Genomic DNA, 14,156 nt, shown 5'->3' with positions numbered 1-14,156 from the left:
TGCAAATCATCATTTGACTCCACACGAAATGGTTACTGGCAGGAGAATGCATGCACTTCTCACTCGTGCACATACAATTTTGGATGCTAACAGTTCAGCCCAGATCCTTGGTGAAGAGTTCAATGCATACTTCAATGAACTTACAAAGACTCTAAAATACATATCTCGTTGGATGCACCCATGCTCACGCTGGCCAGGGAGACACCACACACAGACACAGCAGGAGAAGAGTGTATCCCTTCTGCAGCACTGCCTCTCTACCCAGGCGATAAGATTATTATTTGAAATTTCACAAGTAACTGGGAAGATCCTCGCTTCACGGTACTGCTTACAGTGGTCTACTCAACGCCGAATGCTGTCAAGGAGTCCAACCACCGAGCATGTATCCATCATTCCGACGTCCAGAGACAACAGCACCAGCTCCCTCGGAGGAGAGGAGAAAAACTTGATGGAGAGTATATCTCAGCTTTCATTGAATTTTTACTCTGCTATAAGGTTATAGAAGAGGCCCATGGAGGAGATGGAGGATATGCCTTGCTGTAGTAATGGGAATGGCAGACAAATATTGTTTTATGGTATAGGTTGGCATTTGTGGGGGTGTTCTCTCTTTTTTTTAGGTTTCTATTAAAAAGGATCACAAAGCACTGTCAAAAATAATGATGAATGAATGAATAAGAAGGAAAAGAAGCGTATTTAATGCAGATGTGTTTCACAATGGTATTTTGGGGCAGGCAGGACACAGCAACTAGGAATGTGTGGTGCAATGATATGAGGCGTGTGGGACGTGAGAGGGGCACAAAAGCTTTTTCTTCCCCAAGAAGTAACGGTTGAGGAAGGGGGGTGCAGTGCAGTTTCATCAGACAGCAGGTTTGACTATTTTTGCTTGGATCCCTATGTGGTTGGTGAACATTTGTAAAGTGACTGTTCCCAGTAGTCGTTCTGCTGCTCATCACCTTCTGTGCGGGTCAGCTGATATTACGACACTGTAAATGTACAAATGGGAGGAGGATGTATATAATGTCCATGAACGTTGGTGGGGACGGGGATGAAGCACATAGTAAACACTTGTGCTCAACACAGTCTGGAGCAAATGAGCGTGATGCACAAGGGGTAGTAACAATGCCGCCTGCAAACGCGGAGGAGTATGATGCCTTTTGGGTGGCGTGCTCAGCTGATGGTGTGTAATAACAGAATCTTCCCTGAAGGAATATGAGGGGGAAAAGGGGAGCATGGATAGGGTAAGTGGGATATGGATACCCAAGATGGTAAGTAAAAACATGACGAGCAAGAAAGTGTCGAACGATAGATCGAAGGCGGGAATGCGGTAAAGGTGCAAATTCAGCATTGCCAGGAGGGGCACACCTATCAATTATGTGACTTATGCGGGGAACACAGCGGGACAGTGGAGGGGGCACTCCTGGAGGTAAGGACATCATTGAGAGCTGTGCTTTGCTGTGTGCGCAGGTGCAGCCGGATAAGTCAGTGGGGGAACAGTGGGGATTGGGGGAACCAAGTGAGGCAAGGGGTAAGGGGCATGAGTAGTGGTTAGAAGTGGTAGTGTAGCACAATATGAACAACATGGCAGGCATTTTAGAGTATTGGCTGCAGGTAAGTAAAATATTTGTCTTTTCTCAGCCATAGGCATTGTGCCCTGAGCAAACAATTTCTCGAGCGCTCAGCTGTAGCAGTGTGCTGGAGAAATGTTGCTAGTTGGCCATTCCCAGGAGAATGGAGCCACAGGGGAATGGAGTCAACAGATACTTTCGAGGCCAGCGAGCCAGGCACCTGGGTGCTCGCTGGGAAGTGTAGAGAATTACAAATTAAATGCAGCCAATGAATATCCAAACCATGGTGGCGTAAACCAAATCGCCACTTGGCAGAGTCATGAGAAGAGGGCTGTGGGGCGAGCAATGGGGAACCAGTCCTGGAAGAGGTTTTGATGTCCCTAGGGTCTAACAGTGTTTTGTGTTCCTGCTGATGTCCATTGGGCACCTTATTGGTTGTGTATAAAAAGTTTGCCCATAGTGAGTGACGTTGACAGCTCTCTTCCATCAGTTGTGTTGCAACGTGCTGTTTGAACCGTGCACTCCCAGCTGCATATGGGACTAAATAAAATGTGTTCGTCCTTGGTGTACGCTCCCTTTTGGATTACTTTGGTGTTCCAGTCGTTATCTGCTTTGGAGGACCACTGATACAGATACTATGTGACAGCTTGATCAAATTGTTCGTGGGACTCAGCTATATTCTAAGGGGGCAGTGCTATAGGAGGACAAGTAGCAGGAATAAAGTGTATGAACCCCTATACCAACTGTCTGCAGTTGAGGGCTCTGCTATACTTTACATGCAGCGTACACGCGCAGTGAATGATATGCAGCCATAGTCAAATGAAAGGACAATTGCAGAAAGTCGGATATCCAGATTAAGTAAGTTCACTTTTAGGTCATGCAGGATGCAGAGAGTAAGCCTCAAGTCTGCTGCAAGGAAATATATAATATTGAGAGACATTTTTGAGAGAATAAATTAAAATAGTCTGACCGTGTGGGTCAGTTCGTCTGCATCGTTCCACTTAAGCAAACATAAATTGGGCTCTTTAGACAAAAGAGAAGAGGGGGAAGCAAGTAGCCATAGAAGAGGACCAGCAATCCTTAAATGTATCTTGTTGTAGACATCAGAATGCTAGAGAGATATGAAAAGCAGGTTGTCCAAGAATATGCTTACATTATTCGTTTCTGCAGAACGTTGTGATCTCCTACAGATCCCAGGAGCTGGGTTGCTGAATCGATGCCAATAATATGGATTCAACCTCTGATGAAATAGGGACGAATCATATTGCTGAACATGTCTGCTATATTTGCGAGGTGTTTTTGCAAGTGATTGCGTAGTAGGAAAAGTTGACATCTGGATCAGTTGAGCTGAGGGGTTTGCGAATGGTGTACTTATCAGTTGCGCAGAGAAGCTGAAAGATTATGGTTGGGAGTTGTGCCGATTTCCATCTACTCTGTAGGGGTATAAGATCAACCCTCAGTCTCCCTAACCCTCAAACAGTAATTAATGGTGTCCTTGTAGTATGGTCTGGATTTTCCTTCTGGTTACAGAAGGATTATGTGAGACATGGTACTCTTTTTTCTGGTTTATCATTGAGGTCCTAACAACTTGGCTTTAGAACATCCTTTTTAATATTCCCACTGGTTTAGAGCTTTCTCCATAATCCTATCCTTCAGCATCTGTGGCGTATTCTTTAAGAGCCAGTTCAGGTTTTTCATTTGTCTTATTAGTGAATCTTGAAAGCAGTAGTGCTTGACGCTGACCCACAGGGAGCCCAATGCACGATGACGCGCTTTGAAGCACTTCACTTGTGTATAAGCTCTTTAAACAATTACAATTACTCAAGATTTTTCCAATAAAGGACAGTAACTTCTGGATTCCCATGTGACGATCCTCTGACTTATGACTTCATGTGGAGGAAAATACCCTTGCAATCCATCCCCTGGTCCATCACCCACTCGGTCAGGAAGGTACTCTGCCTCCCAGGTTGCTTCAAGGGACATCAACAATGCTAGACATGGGACTTTTCCAAATTCCAACTTCAGGGGCTCTGTGGTGACTACAAAGCAGGCTCAGGAGGGGAAGAGTGTCTCAGAGGATCCCCCATGCTGGGTCTGCATTGAGGAGAGGAGACCTCGTTTTTCAGACCCTCTGTCCTAGCTTACTAAATGGGATCTTGACAGAGTACAATGTTCTTTGTCATCACTATTGACCTTGACTGCACTTGTTCTTCGCCAAAAAAGAACTTCAGTCAAAATATAAGCCCAGCCACTGCTGAGAAATTTTATATTCCAATGCACAGAATGTGACATACTTTGTCAGAATTTTCCTAAGCACTGCAGAAAAACGTGCGGAACATAAAAAGGTTTAAAATATATATTCTTATATATATGGATACACACACATCTATAAAATCAGAGTTAAGGCTACCGTTTCTTGTTGCTCTTAAATAGCCGCCCATAGGGTATACCCCAAACAATATTTGTAACACTAAGGAAAAGGAAAGTCCAATTCTGAAATGCATAAATACAAGATGTATTTTTACAGTTATGATTTCCAATTAGATGGTCACATCTTCATTTCTTTCATGTAATATGTCAAAGGTTTTTCAGTGCCATTCACAGAATCAGCACCACATTGGTTTAACAAACCCATAACTTTTCTACCCTTGGCCACAGAGAAAAATGACTGGCTGTTCGAACCAGAGACAAGCTGCTATGTGCCCGCTCCAGCCACGAAGGACCAAAAGCCTCCCGGGATACAAACTCTGCAGGCTGATTAGAGATGTACAAGGACAGCGCTTGCATTGCTAAACAGATTACAACGGTACCGAAAGTTACCCATTTAATGATTCTGGTTTGAAAGAAATGATGTGTAAACACCATAGAAAATGGTCTATATCACATACCAGAGCATACACGTTAGGGCATTTTATTGAACCATGAAATATCTATGAAATTCTATATACACTTAAATATTTACAGATATTAGATGTATGTCTTTCTTTGGGAAACATATCCATACTTGCATTATACTTCCGACATGTTTTAAACTGTAGCTACAGCTTAATTGACATGAATAACCATGCTGACTGGTCTACATTACAAAGTATATGCCATTAAATTCAAGAGGCACAGATTAATGTAGTTGAAAAAAACATTACCTAGTCTATACTTGGTATGCCAGCATACCATGCATATGTTCCGGTTAAACCTACTGATTACTTGGTGCTGCCTAGACTGTGGGTGTGCACACAGTAGTGGTCCTTGCGATTTTTCAAATACAGGTATGTTGTCTGTAATTAGCCAAATTCCACAGCACAATTCAGCATTATACTTCCATCCAGACTATCCTGCTTGGCCTATTGTTTACTCGGATGATGCACTGTCCTGATTACTATATCACACTTAGTATTATTATTTCAGGCAATGAATTTCTTTGTGCTGTGTTGGAGAGCATATGGAAGAAAGAAAGCAACATTTCCATCATCCGGGCAGACACTGAGGAAGTCTCTGAGATCCAGTTCCATGGCAACCACTGTTAAGGTTTCTGTAAGTAAATAAAAGCAACAGTTAAACAAAATGTATAGTTACAGTGGTATTTTATCCAAGCCATACATTACAAAGAAAAGTTTCTAGGCAGTGTAAGGGTGTAGAAGTAAGGCTCAGACACAAAGGTGGCATAATTTGGGAAAATGACTTTTATTAACTAAGAAAGGGGTGGGAAAAGGCCTCCCTGTGCCCAATGCGAATAAATCAACAGCTACGCAACATATGACACGCTGAACATAATTTATGCTATAAAGTGTCTGTGTGGGATCTACTATGTAGGTCAGTCTAAGCGACAAGGCAAGCTTCGTTGGAATGAACATAGATTGTGCATTTGCACCAACATGAACTCGGCTGTTGCAAGACATTGGAGTAACAAAAACACATCAGCCAGATACAAATTTGAGTAGTAGAGGAGGTGAACCAATGCACATGAAAACCTAAGCAGACGTTTGGATCAACAAGAAACATATTGGATAGATCGACTGGACTCCCTGACACCAGGGGGGATCAATGAAGAAATAAATTACATTTGCTACCTATGAACACAGGGATTGCTGTTATGTTATGGAGTGTTATGTTATGTTTCATGCCCGTTCCCATATAGTCTTCTTATGAGGTTCAGATTAGATCATGCGAATATTAACAAGATCCCCATCTACAGAGATGTTGAGTGATGAGGTAACTATGTTAATTGCCTATGATGGTCCATTGTGGCATATCATATGAACAATGAATGAATTTTACTTGTACTGACCGATACGTATCGCTGATGAGTGTGTCTCATCGGTATCGACAGGGTCATATGACTTAACATCAAGCGATGGACACAGTACTGAGGTCCCTGAACTGTGATTACTATAATGTTGGGATAACCATGTGGCCAAGTGAAGTTACTATATACATGTATATTAGTGACTTATGACATGGTTTTCTAAACAAGGTACATGATTGGATATACATATACTAGTAACTTTTGCAATGGCTTTACTAGTTAACAACATACATAACATGACTGCTAGACACAGAGATATGATAGTGTTTTACATTCACTGCTAAAAGAAAGACAGCATCCGGCATCCCGCAGGCCCTGGTTCCAGGAACCTGCAGGACGTAAGGCGAGGCAGCGCCACCACGGATGGTGCTGCTTCGCTCAACTTCGCCGGAACCTAGCAAGGTTTCATGTTCACTTGCGCAACTATTGCAGTACACTAAACAGATGTGTTTGTAGTGTATTCTGATTCCACATTCAACATAATTTAGCATGGTAACTAAGGACGCTCACCAAGCGTATCCCGAAAAACGTCAACACTCTGGCAGAAGCGTGTGCTGTGTCACCTAGCAACGCCCCGTAGCATCACATCAAGGCTCCAGTAACTTTTTATTTTCGCGCATAAATGAATTCAGTTGGTACACTAAATAGATGTGTTTTAAGTTATTTTTTCTTTTTCTTTTTCCTGTTTATTATTTACAATCGATCAGACCTGGTATGCTAACTAGGTCGCACACCAAGCGAAACACGACACGTCAGCATGCAGACAGACATCTGAATCACAGATATCAGGGCTCTCTTAGAGAAATGCTGGCTTCTCGGAGTGGCGTGAAACAGCATTTGTAAAGCTTGACAGTAGGTAAGCCCATATAGATAGAAGATTAGAACTATAGCACAAGGTTTAACAGCATCTAACCACAGTGTGTGACAGAGAATTTCCGATCTCTATTTTATACAGTGATACTGCACGAACAGCAGATTTTGCATGAAAAGGTAGGCAGAATCCTATCTCTAGATCATGAAACACCATGTACGTCCACAAGAGTAATGACTGAAAGTATTACAGCCTTTGGTTATTTTAGATTTATGCTGCTCTGAGATCCATACGCCAACTTCACACCACATGGCAACTCTCTCAGGTACTGATGTGTTTTACAGCATGCTACCATTATTGATAGACTAATTATCATATTAAGGGCAGAACCACAGGGTTTAAACAATCTGTTGTCTGATTTTGTTTCCGATTTCTCCTGGTTCTACACCACTGCAACTTATTGAGGAATGGTATGTGCGATTCCTTTTGTTTTGTTGTTACTAATTTTTCTTTTGAGTGTTTTTTTTTACTGATTTTCATCACTATGGTGCGTTCAATGTAATGTTGACACGTATTGGGTAAATGCTATTGTATCCCTAGATTAACCTCGTACAGTGCCCTAAACCCTGAAGACGGACATATTCCAAAATGCATTGGCAATCAAGCACAATGGCACTGAATTGTTGGGCGCACTTCAAGCCTCTGAATTAAATTTTGGAATTTAGCTAAATCATAATAATCTTTTTGTCTGTTGATTTAGACCATTACTTTGAAAACAAGTCATATCAAACAATCAAATAGCAACTCCAGAGGAGAGCTTAAAGTGAGCACACCTGGAATCAGATTAATTTCTCGCTCTTTCTTTTCTCATTTATTGTTAACCTTGATCGAAAGTCTCAAGGTGCGCTACAATACAAATAACTTTAGATTTAATCAACTATAAATCACCAGCGGTGCCCACCCCCAATCACCCAATAAATGAGAATTAAGCCACAAAGGAAAAATAAATAGATCACAGGGCTGACTTCCATGTAAAGAAAAGAGTGGGGTGGGGTGAAAGAAGAGATGGGTGAATAGTGAGACACTGTTGAAAGGACAGTCAAGTGTCAGAAGGGTGGGCAGATCACAAAGTGCATATTTCTGAGACTGCAGCATGCCAGGGCAGAGATCGAACAAGATTCTATTTCAAGAGCGATGCGGATGACACTGAACTCATTTTCAGGCTCCCTTCTGCCACCTCTTCTCCTTCTCTCATTGTCTGTCTGCTATCCAGGAGTGGTGCGCCGCCAATGATCTCTGCCTTAATGCCAGTAAGACCGAGATTCTTATAGAATTTTGAAGTATTTGTAGCATGCACACAACGAACTTAATCGTATCCTGGCGCAGATGGTAAATTTCGTGGCACAGAAACAATCATACTGAGGACAGATAACACAGAACTTGAAACAAAGCTAGACAATCATCAGACTTACTTAAAAAGGTAAATCTTTACGCCTGCTCTGAATTTCAGCAGGGAAGTGAAGACTGTCCATAGTCGGGGTCCAGCCACTGAAAAACATCAATCACCTCTTGATCAGTAGTTTGTCCCCGGAATAACAAGACAAAATTAGTGTTTAGATCTGAGGGCTCTAGTTGGTTGGTATCGCTTCAATTTATTAATCAAGTAGGCTGGTGCCAGCCCATTCAGACATTTGTAAACCAAGCACGCCATTTTGAATTTGATCTGATCGACCACCGCCAACCAATGCAGTGATCGGCGGAGACCAGATGTATGGGTGTTTTTGGTTACCCCAAAGACCAGTCTTACACCCGCATTTTGAGCCTTTTGGAGGTGATGGATCTGATTGGCTGGAACTCTAGCCAAAAGTCTGTTGCAATAGTCTAAATTGGAACAGACTAAGGCCCCAACCACCACAGTCCGATCAGTAGTGGGTACATAGGGTAGTGCTTGATGCAAAAGTAGGGTGTTGTAGAAAACTGATTGGACTTTGGCTGAGACCTGGGCATTACAACCCAAGTCACTCTGCCAAATACAGCCAAGATTCTTTACTTTAGAAGAATACTTAAGGCTGGTACCCAAAAACTGGAGTGGGGGAGGACATTTATTTCCTATAAGGAGATGCTTAGGACCAAACAGAATCACCACCTTTTTTTGGGTTGAGCTGTAGCCAATTCTTTTCCATCCAGGTACCAATTTCTTCCAAACACTTGCTAACCAGGGCAAGGGCTTCCTCCACATCATCGAGCCTGATATAAAGCTGGGCGTTGTCAGCATACGAATGAAATCTGAGATATTTCTCAAGGATATTCATAAGGGCACAAAGATAAATATTAAAAAGAAGTGGAGAGAGTGCCGATCCCTGTGGTACACCACAGCACTAGAGAAGAATGTCAAAGAAAGCCACCAACCTGGACACGTTGTTGCTGGCCAGTAAGGAAAGATGTGAACCACTGTAACGCACAGGGGTCCACCTTCACAAGATTTTGCATACGATCCAGCAAAATGCCATGGTCCACCGTGTCAAATGCGGCAGACAGGTCGAGCATTACAAGCAGGGAGAGTTTACCTCCATCCCCAACCTGCAACATCTCATCCCAAACCGCCATCAATGCTGTCTCTGTCCCATATAAGGCATGAACGCTGGATTGTAGAGGGTGAAGGAGGCAATGGTCCTCAACATGGTCCTGCAGTTGTTTAGTAACAACTTTATCCAAGATTTTGCCCGGCCAAGGAAGCCCAGCGATTGGCCGATAATTATTGTAGTCCTAAGGGTCCAGACTGACTTTTTTCAAAAGCGGTGAAACAACTGAAAGTTTCAGGGCATCAGGAATGAACCCCTGGGTAAGTGACAAATTGACAAACTTAGTCACAAAAGGATTGAGTTCCAGTGAAAGCCGTTTAGTGACTAGGGCAGGGATTGGAAAAAAGAATCATTGGTAGGTTTCAGCTCAGACAGAAGAACAGTAATATCTTCCTCAGAGACTTGCTTAAAACTAAACTGAGCTCTATCAATCGATGTCATATTCGAATCATTAGGTTTTTCATTAGCCAGGCTCAAGGCCTCTAGTTGGGGGGCTAAGTCTGAATTTCTATTCAGCCTGATGTTGTCTTGAATATTCACAATTTTATCTCTAAAAAAGTTATTTAGGCCAGTAGCATGCAACACAGAAGAAGCTTTCACTGGTGCATATTTATTAGGGTTGACAAAATCAGCAATTGTTTTGAATAGCTCTTTGGGACTATTCAATGCTGTTGTGATTTTATTTCATAGAAACTTTGATTTAGCAGTGAACACCGCTTTTTTGTAATTAGTCAGGGCTTTACTTGCCAACGTGTGTTCAATAGACTTAGTGCAAAACCATTGATGTTCATAATGTTCATGTTCTTTTTTCAATTCAAAAAAATCTCTAGTAAACCATATTTTTGAAGGCCTTTGGTAGCAATATTTTTTAGGGGAGCATATTTAGTACAGATGTTACTCATGATTTGAGTACCTTCTTGAAATAGATCACAGTCATTTAGCAGAGTACACTTACCCAATGCTGTGCTCAGATCTATCCTGTGTATATTATCCAAATCTTTTTTCTTTCGCATACATTTAGTACCAGCAAAGGCTCGAGAAGAGTCATCATGTTGTTCTGCGTTAATACAAAATACCCTAAGATAGTGGTCGGTCCAATGGATGGGGAACATATCACCCAAACTGATCCCTTTTCCTCTTGCCAGTGCTAAATCAAGGCAGTGACCCATTATATGAGATGAGGTGTGGGTTAGTGTTACAACCTCGTGCTGAGCTAGAATTTCATGTAGTTGCTTTGATTCCGATTTTGTGATGTCCTCTAGCCAGATATTAAAATTGCCAATGCACAACAGTTCCTTATATTTGCTACCTATTGAAATAAGGAAATCGTCTAGGCCCTCCAGAAATAATACTGCTGACCCAGGGGGCCTGTAGACCAAAATAATAAGAACTGAGACATTTGGGGATAAGGAAAAGGACATAGATCCAATCTCAGAGACATTATCCCAGTGTAAGGTTTTAAGATAATCAAATATTAGATGTGAGCGATAGACAACTGCAATCCCTCCAACAGCTTTACTTGTCCTATTGATATATTGAATGGCATAACCTTCTGGTATCAAGTTATGAAAAATTGAATGGGAAGTATCTGTAAACCATGTCTCGGTGAAAAACAACACATCCAGTCTATAAGACTCAATTAAGAGACACATTTCTGTTGCAAGAGCAACAGCTGATCTAGTATTTAACAGCCCTGCTGATATTGACAACTGATCATTTAGGGATGAAATGGTGCATTTACTTTCCAATTTAGGCTTTTCAATTCCCATCATTCGAATTTTAGAAAGTGCATGTAATGAGAAAGACCCCATGTTGGTATTCAACCCCAAAAGCATATCCCTTAAGTAAACAAGGCTTACAATAGTTCTCAAATTTGAAAACGAGGGACAGAAGCCAGGAATTCGAGAAATACCTAATTAAGGTGAAAGGTGCTTACCTATAGCGGAAGAAGATGAATAAATATGACAGAGAGATTAAGCAGCATGCCACTCCGTCCACCGCGACCCGGCCGAACAGGCCAAACAGGCTTTGCGCCGACGTGAGCCAGCTATGGCCTGCGTCGCGTGGTCAGTGTGTCAGTAGAGGGTGCGCTGACTACAAGGCTAATGGGAACTGAAGTCACAAAGCCACACGCCGTTCGCGGGTAAATTAGCATGCTTTTGCAGCGCAAAGCAAGTCAGAAAACAGTTTAAAAATGTATTAAACAGGTGCAAACTAGTATTATGAAGCTAAAATGATTTAATTTCAGGAGATATTAAAAACATCAATCGTGAGTAAACAATTAAACTAGCAGCTAGGCAATGTCTAGAAACAAAATTACAAGCATTTGTTCTCAGTTTCTGGCAATTAATTCAAACAGAGGTAAGAATGTAGCTTCCATCGGCATACCCTGAGACATCGGCACACCTGCTCCCACCTTTCCTGTCACTCTCTGGCCGGCCTCTCTTCGCCATCTTCCTGCTCCCACCTGTGAGGCTAAAAACCTCGGGGTCATCTTAGACTCCAAACTCTGCTTCTCTCCTCACATCTCTGACGTCTCTAACAAGTCATACTACCAGCTGCACCTCCTCAGAGATATTCTTCCTTTCCTCTCCTTCCCTCAGAAGCTCACTGTCTCCAGAGCTCTGGTTCTCTCTAGGCTGGACTACTGCAACAGCCTCTTTCTAAATCTGCCTGCCTCTACTCTCGTACCTCTGCAACTCATCCAAAACAGGACAGGAGACTTGTCCTTGGCCTCAAGCCCAGGGATCGTATCTCTCCACGACTGAAATCTCTGCACTGGCTCCCAGTGGCGGCAAGGATTAAGTTCAAAACCCTCTGCATTGTCCACAGGGCCTTCTGGGGCCTGGGCCTCAATACCTTCAACTCTCGCTTGCTAAATATCTTCCTTCTCGAGCTGTTCGCTCATCTGCCTCCAACTCCCTCACGGTCAGTCGCTTCTCCAAGCAACGAGTTGGTGGTAGATCTCTTTCTTCGGCTGGGGCCTCCCTCTGTAACAGCCTCCCTGCTTCTCTGAAACTTTAGGAGAACCAACTCTGGTTCCGGAAGCACCTCAGACCTTCCTCTTGCTTCTGCTTTCTCTCCTGCTGATCTCCTGGCTGAAAGTGCACTGGTTACCTGGCTACCCTCCGATTGCGGGCCCAGGTCCCATCCCCGCCAGTTGCACACCTGCAATCCCCCCCCCCCTGGAAACCCCTGCACTCGGGGACTGTTCTGTATACCTACAACCCCCTACCATCTCGTGACACCTGATGTCTGCACTTACCCTTGCACTGCCACCAGCTGGCTGCACTTTTAATTTATTGCCCTATTTATTTTACTGTTTATCCTATGTACTGCACTGCCCCTCCCCCTTTCTCCCACACCTTTCCCCTTCCCCTCCTCCCCTGCACTTCTGCAATCTCAATGTCAATTGTCCTAGTAAGATAGTTGTCGGTCTTCCCTCTGTTCCCCCTCCCTTGGCTCGTCGCGCCTTGAAACACTTGTGTATAGGCACGTTATAAATGCCATATCATATCATGGACTGCAGATGTGCAGCAGTTTTGGGTCACAGTAGGGTGGCACAGATCCAAACAAACTATTAAAGCTTCATTATTTACTGTGACCACTGAGCATGACATAAGTGCCCACACTGGTGCAATCAGTATTAGAGTCATGCTCTTGTGCTGGCATTTTTGCTTTTTTATTTTGTGTGCATACAGCAATATAGCATTTTGCACAATGTTTAAAAGAGCATATACATGTGATAACATATGATCAGTAATAAAAACAAATCCACAATAAAATAACATGTAGAAAAACTCAATAAAATTCAATTTAAGTTTAAGAAAATTCACAATAAATGAACATATGTTCTGCAAAGAAACACACTTAGAACATGTCAAAGCACTTTAAAATTCTCATCTGTTTCCCCTTGATGACTTCATTTTTTGAAGGGCCAATAACCAAATGTGGTGTGCTGCAGCTGTAATTACAAGCGAGTCAGCTGAAAAAATGGGAGGACCAAAATTGGTCAAATTGTATGCTAGACTCTGTGCTGCCTAAATCAGCATATCCCTTCAGATAAAGACTTCTTAGTTCAGGGCAACCAGTCAAAATATGTCTCGATGTTTCAATAAATTGATTGCAGATGCAGCAAAGACGCTGTTCATGTTTAATGCCACTCCATGCTCCCATATATTTGTATCCAAAGTAGTATATTTAGGCAGAGATATGTAACAAAGTGACACAGCCTGGGAAAACGCAGCTTGGTTAGATAGTTTCTCGGTACTACATGTTCATATCCCTGCATAGTATATTCAGTGTACCTTTTCTTGTTTGAGAGTGCTGCTATGTTTTGCACTCTGTCCCAATTTAATGATTTAGTTTTGTACATTTTGGCAAATATACCAAATTAATTTTTTCTAGGTATGTCAAGTTCAAGCTCTTTTAAATGCTGGGAGACCGTATCGGCCAACTCTCTGAATGCCAGATTGTTCTTCATGTTATTCACATGTTTCGCCATTAAAACCACTAATGTTACCCAGTTTTATTCTCTATGCAACAATTTAATATGAAGCTTACAGCGTGCCATTTTCCAGAGCATGTTGAGGGAGGTCTGCCAAAGTTCTAGGCATAACGCCTCTACCGGGACAGACTTCGGCAAGCCTGATATGGAGCAGAGTAGTTTTCCTTCAAGGCCCCTGAGCCAGCCAATATGCTTTCTGGCAATGTTTCTAAGCTGTATATGTCACAGGGAATAATGCTCTTTCTATATACTTCCAGAAGGCCTTCAACAGGGCCGCCACATTTCCTATTAATGTTGTATTTTATCACTTGCCATCGGCCCATAACTTGTATATAATGTGTCTTTGTAAAATGTTATTGACGTAAAAGATTGAATAAGCCGCCCAAGA

The 14,156-nt window shown here is 42.5% G+C and overlaps 1 protein-coding gene across 1 annotated transcript in view; it reads right to left on the bottom strand.

Annotated features, from left to right (window-relative positions):
• Nucleotides 1-4,376: 4,376 nt before the first annotated feature.
• HPS3 (HPS3 biogenesis of lysosomal organelles complex 2 subunit 1) overlaps nucleotides 4,377-14,156 on the bottom strand; it is an 807,901-nt gene continuing 798,121 nt past the window's right edge. The window contains exon 17 of the mRNA XM_069618362.1: nucleotides 4,377-5,094. Within this exon, the coding sequence (XP_069474463.1) occupies nucleotides 4,967-5,094 (128 nt within the window). The 3' untranslated portion in view covers nucleotides 4,377-4,966. The remainder of the gene's footprint in view (nucleotides 5,095-14,156) is intronic.

The sequence above is a fragment of the Ambystoma mexicanum genome, chromosome 10, assembly GCF_040938575.1.
Source record: "Ambystoma mexicanum isolate Mex_15411 chromosome 10, UKY_AmexF1_1, whole genome shotgun sequence".
NCBI classification, from domain to species: Eukaryota; Metazoa; Chordata; class Amphibia; order Caudata; family Ambystomatidae; genus Ambystoma; species Ambystoma mexicanum.
Note: the sequence above shows the minus strand (reverse complement) of the source record. Positions and strands in the feature narration are given on the sequence as shown.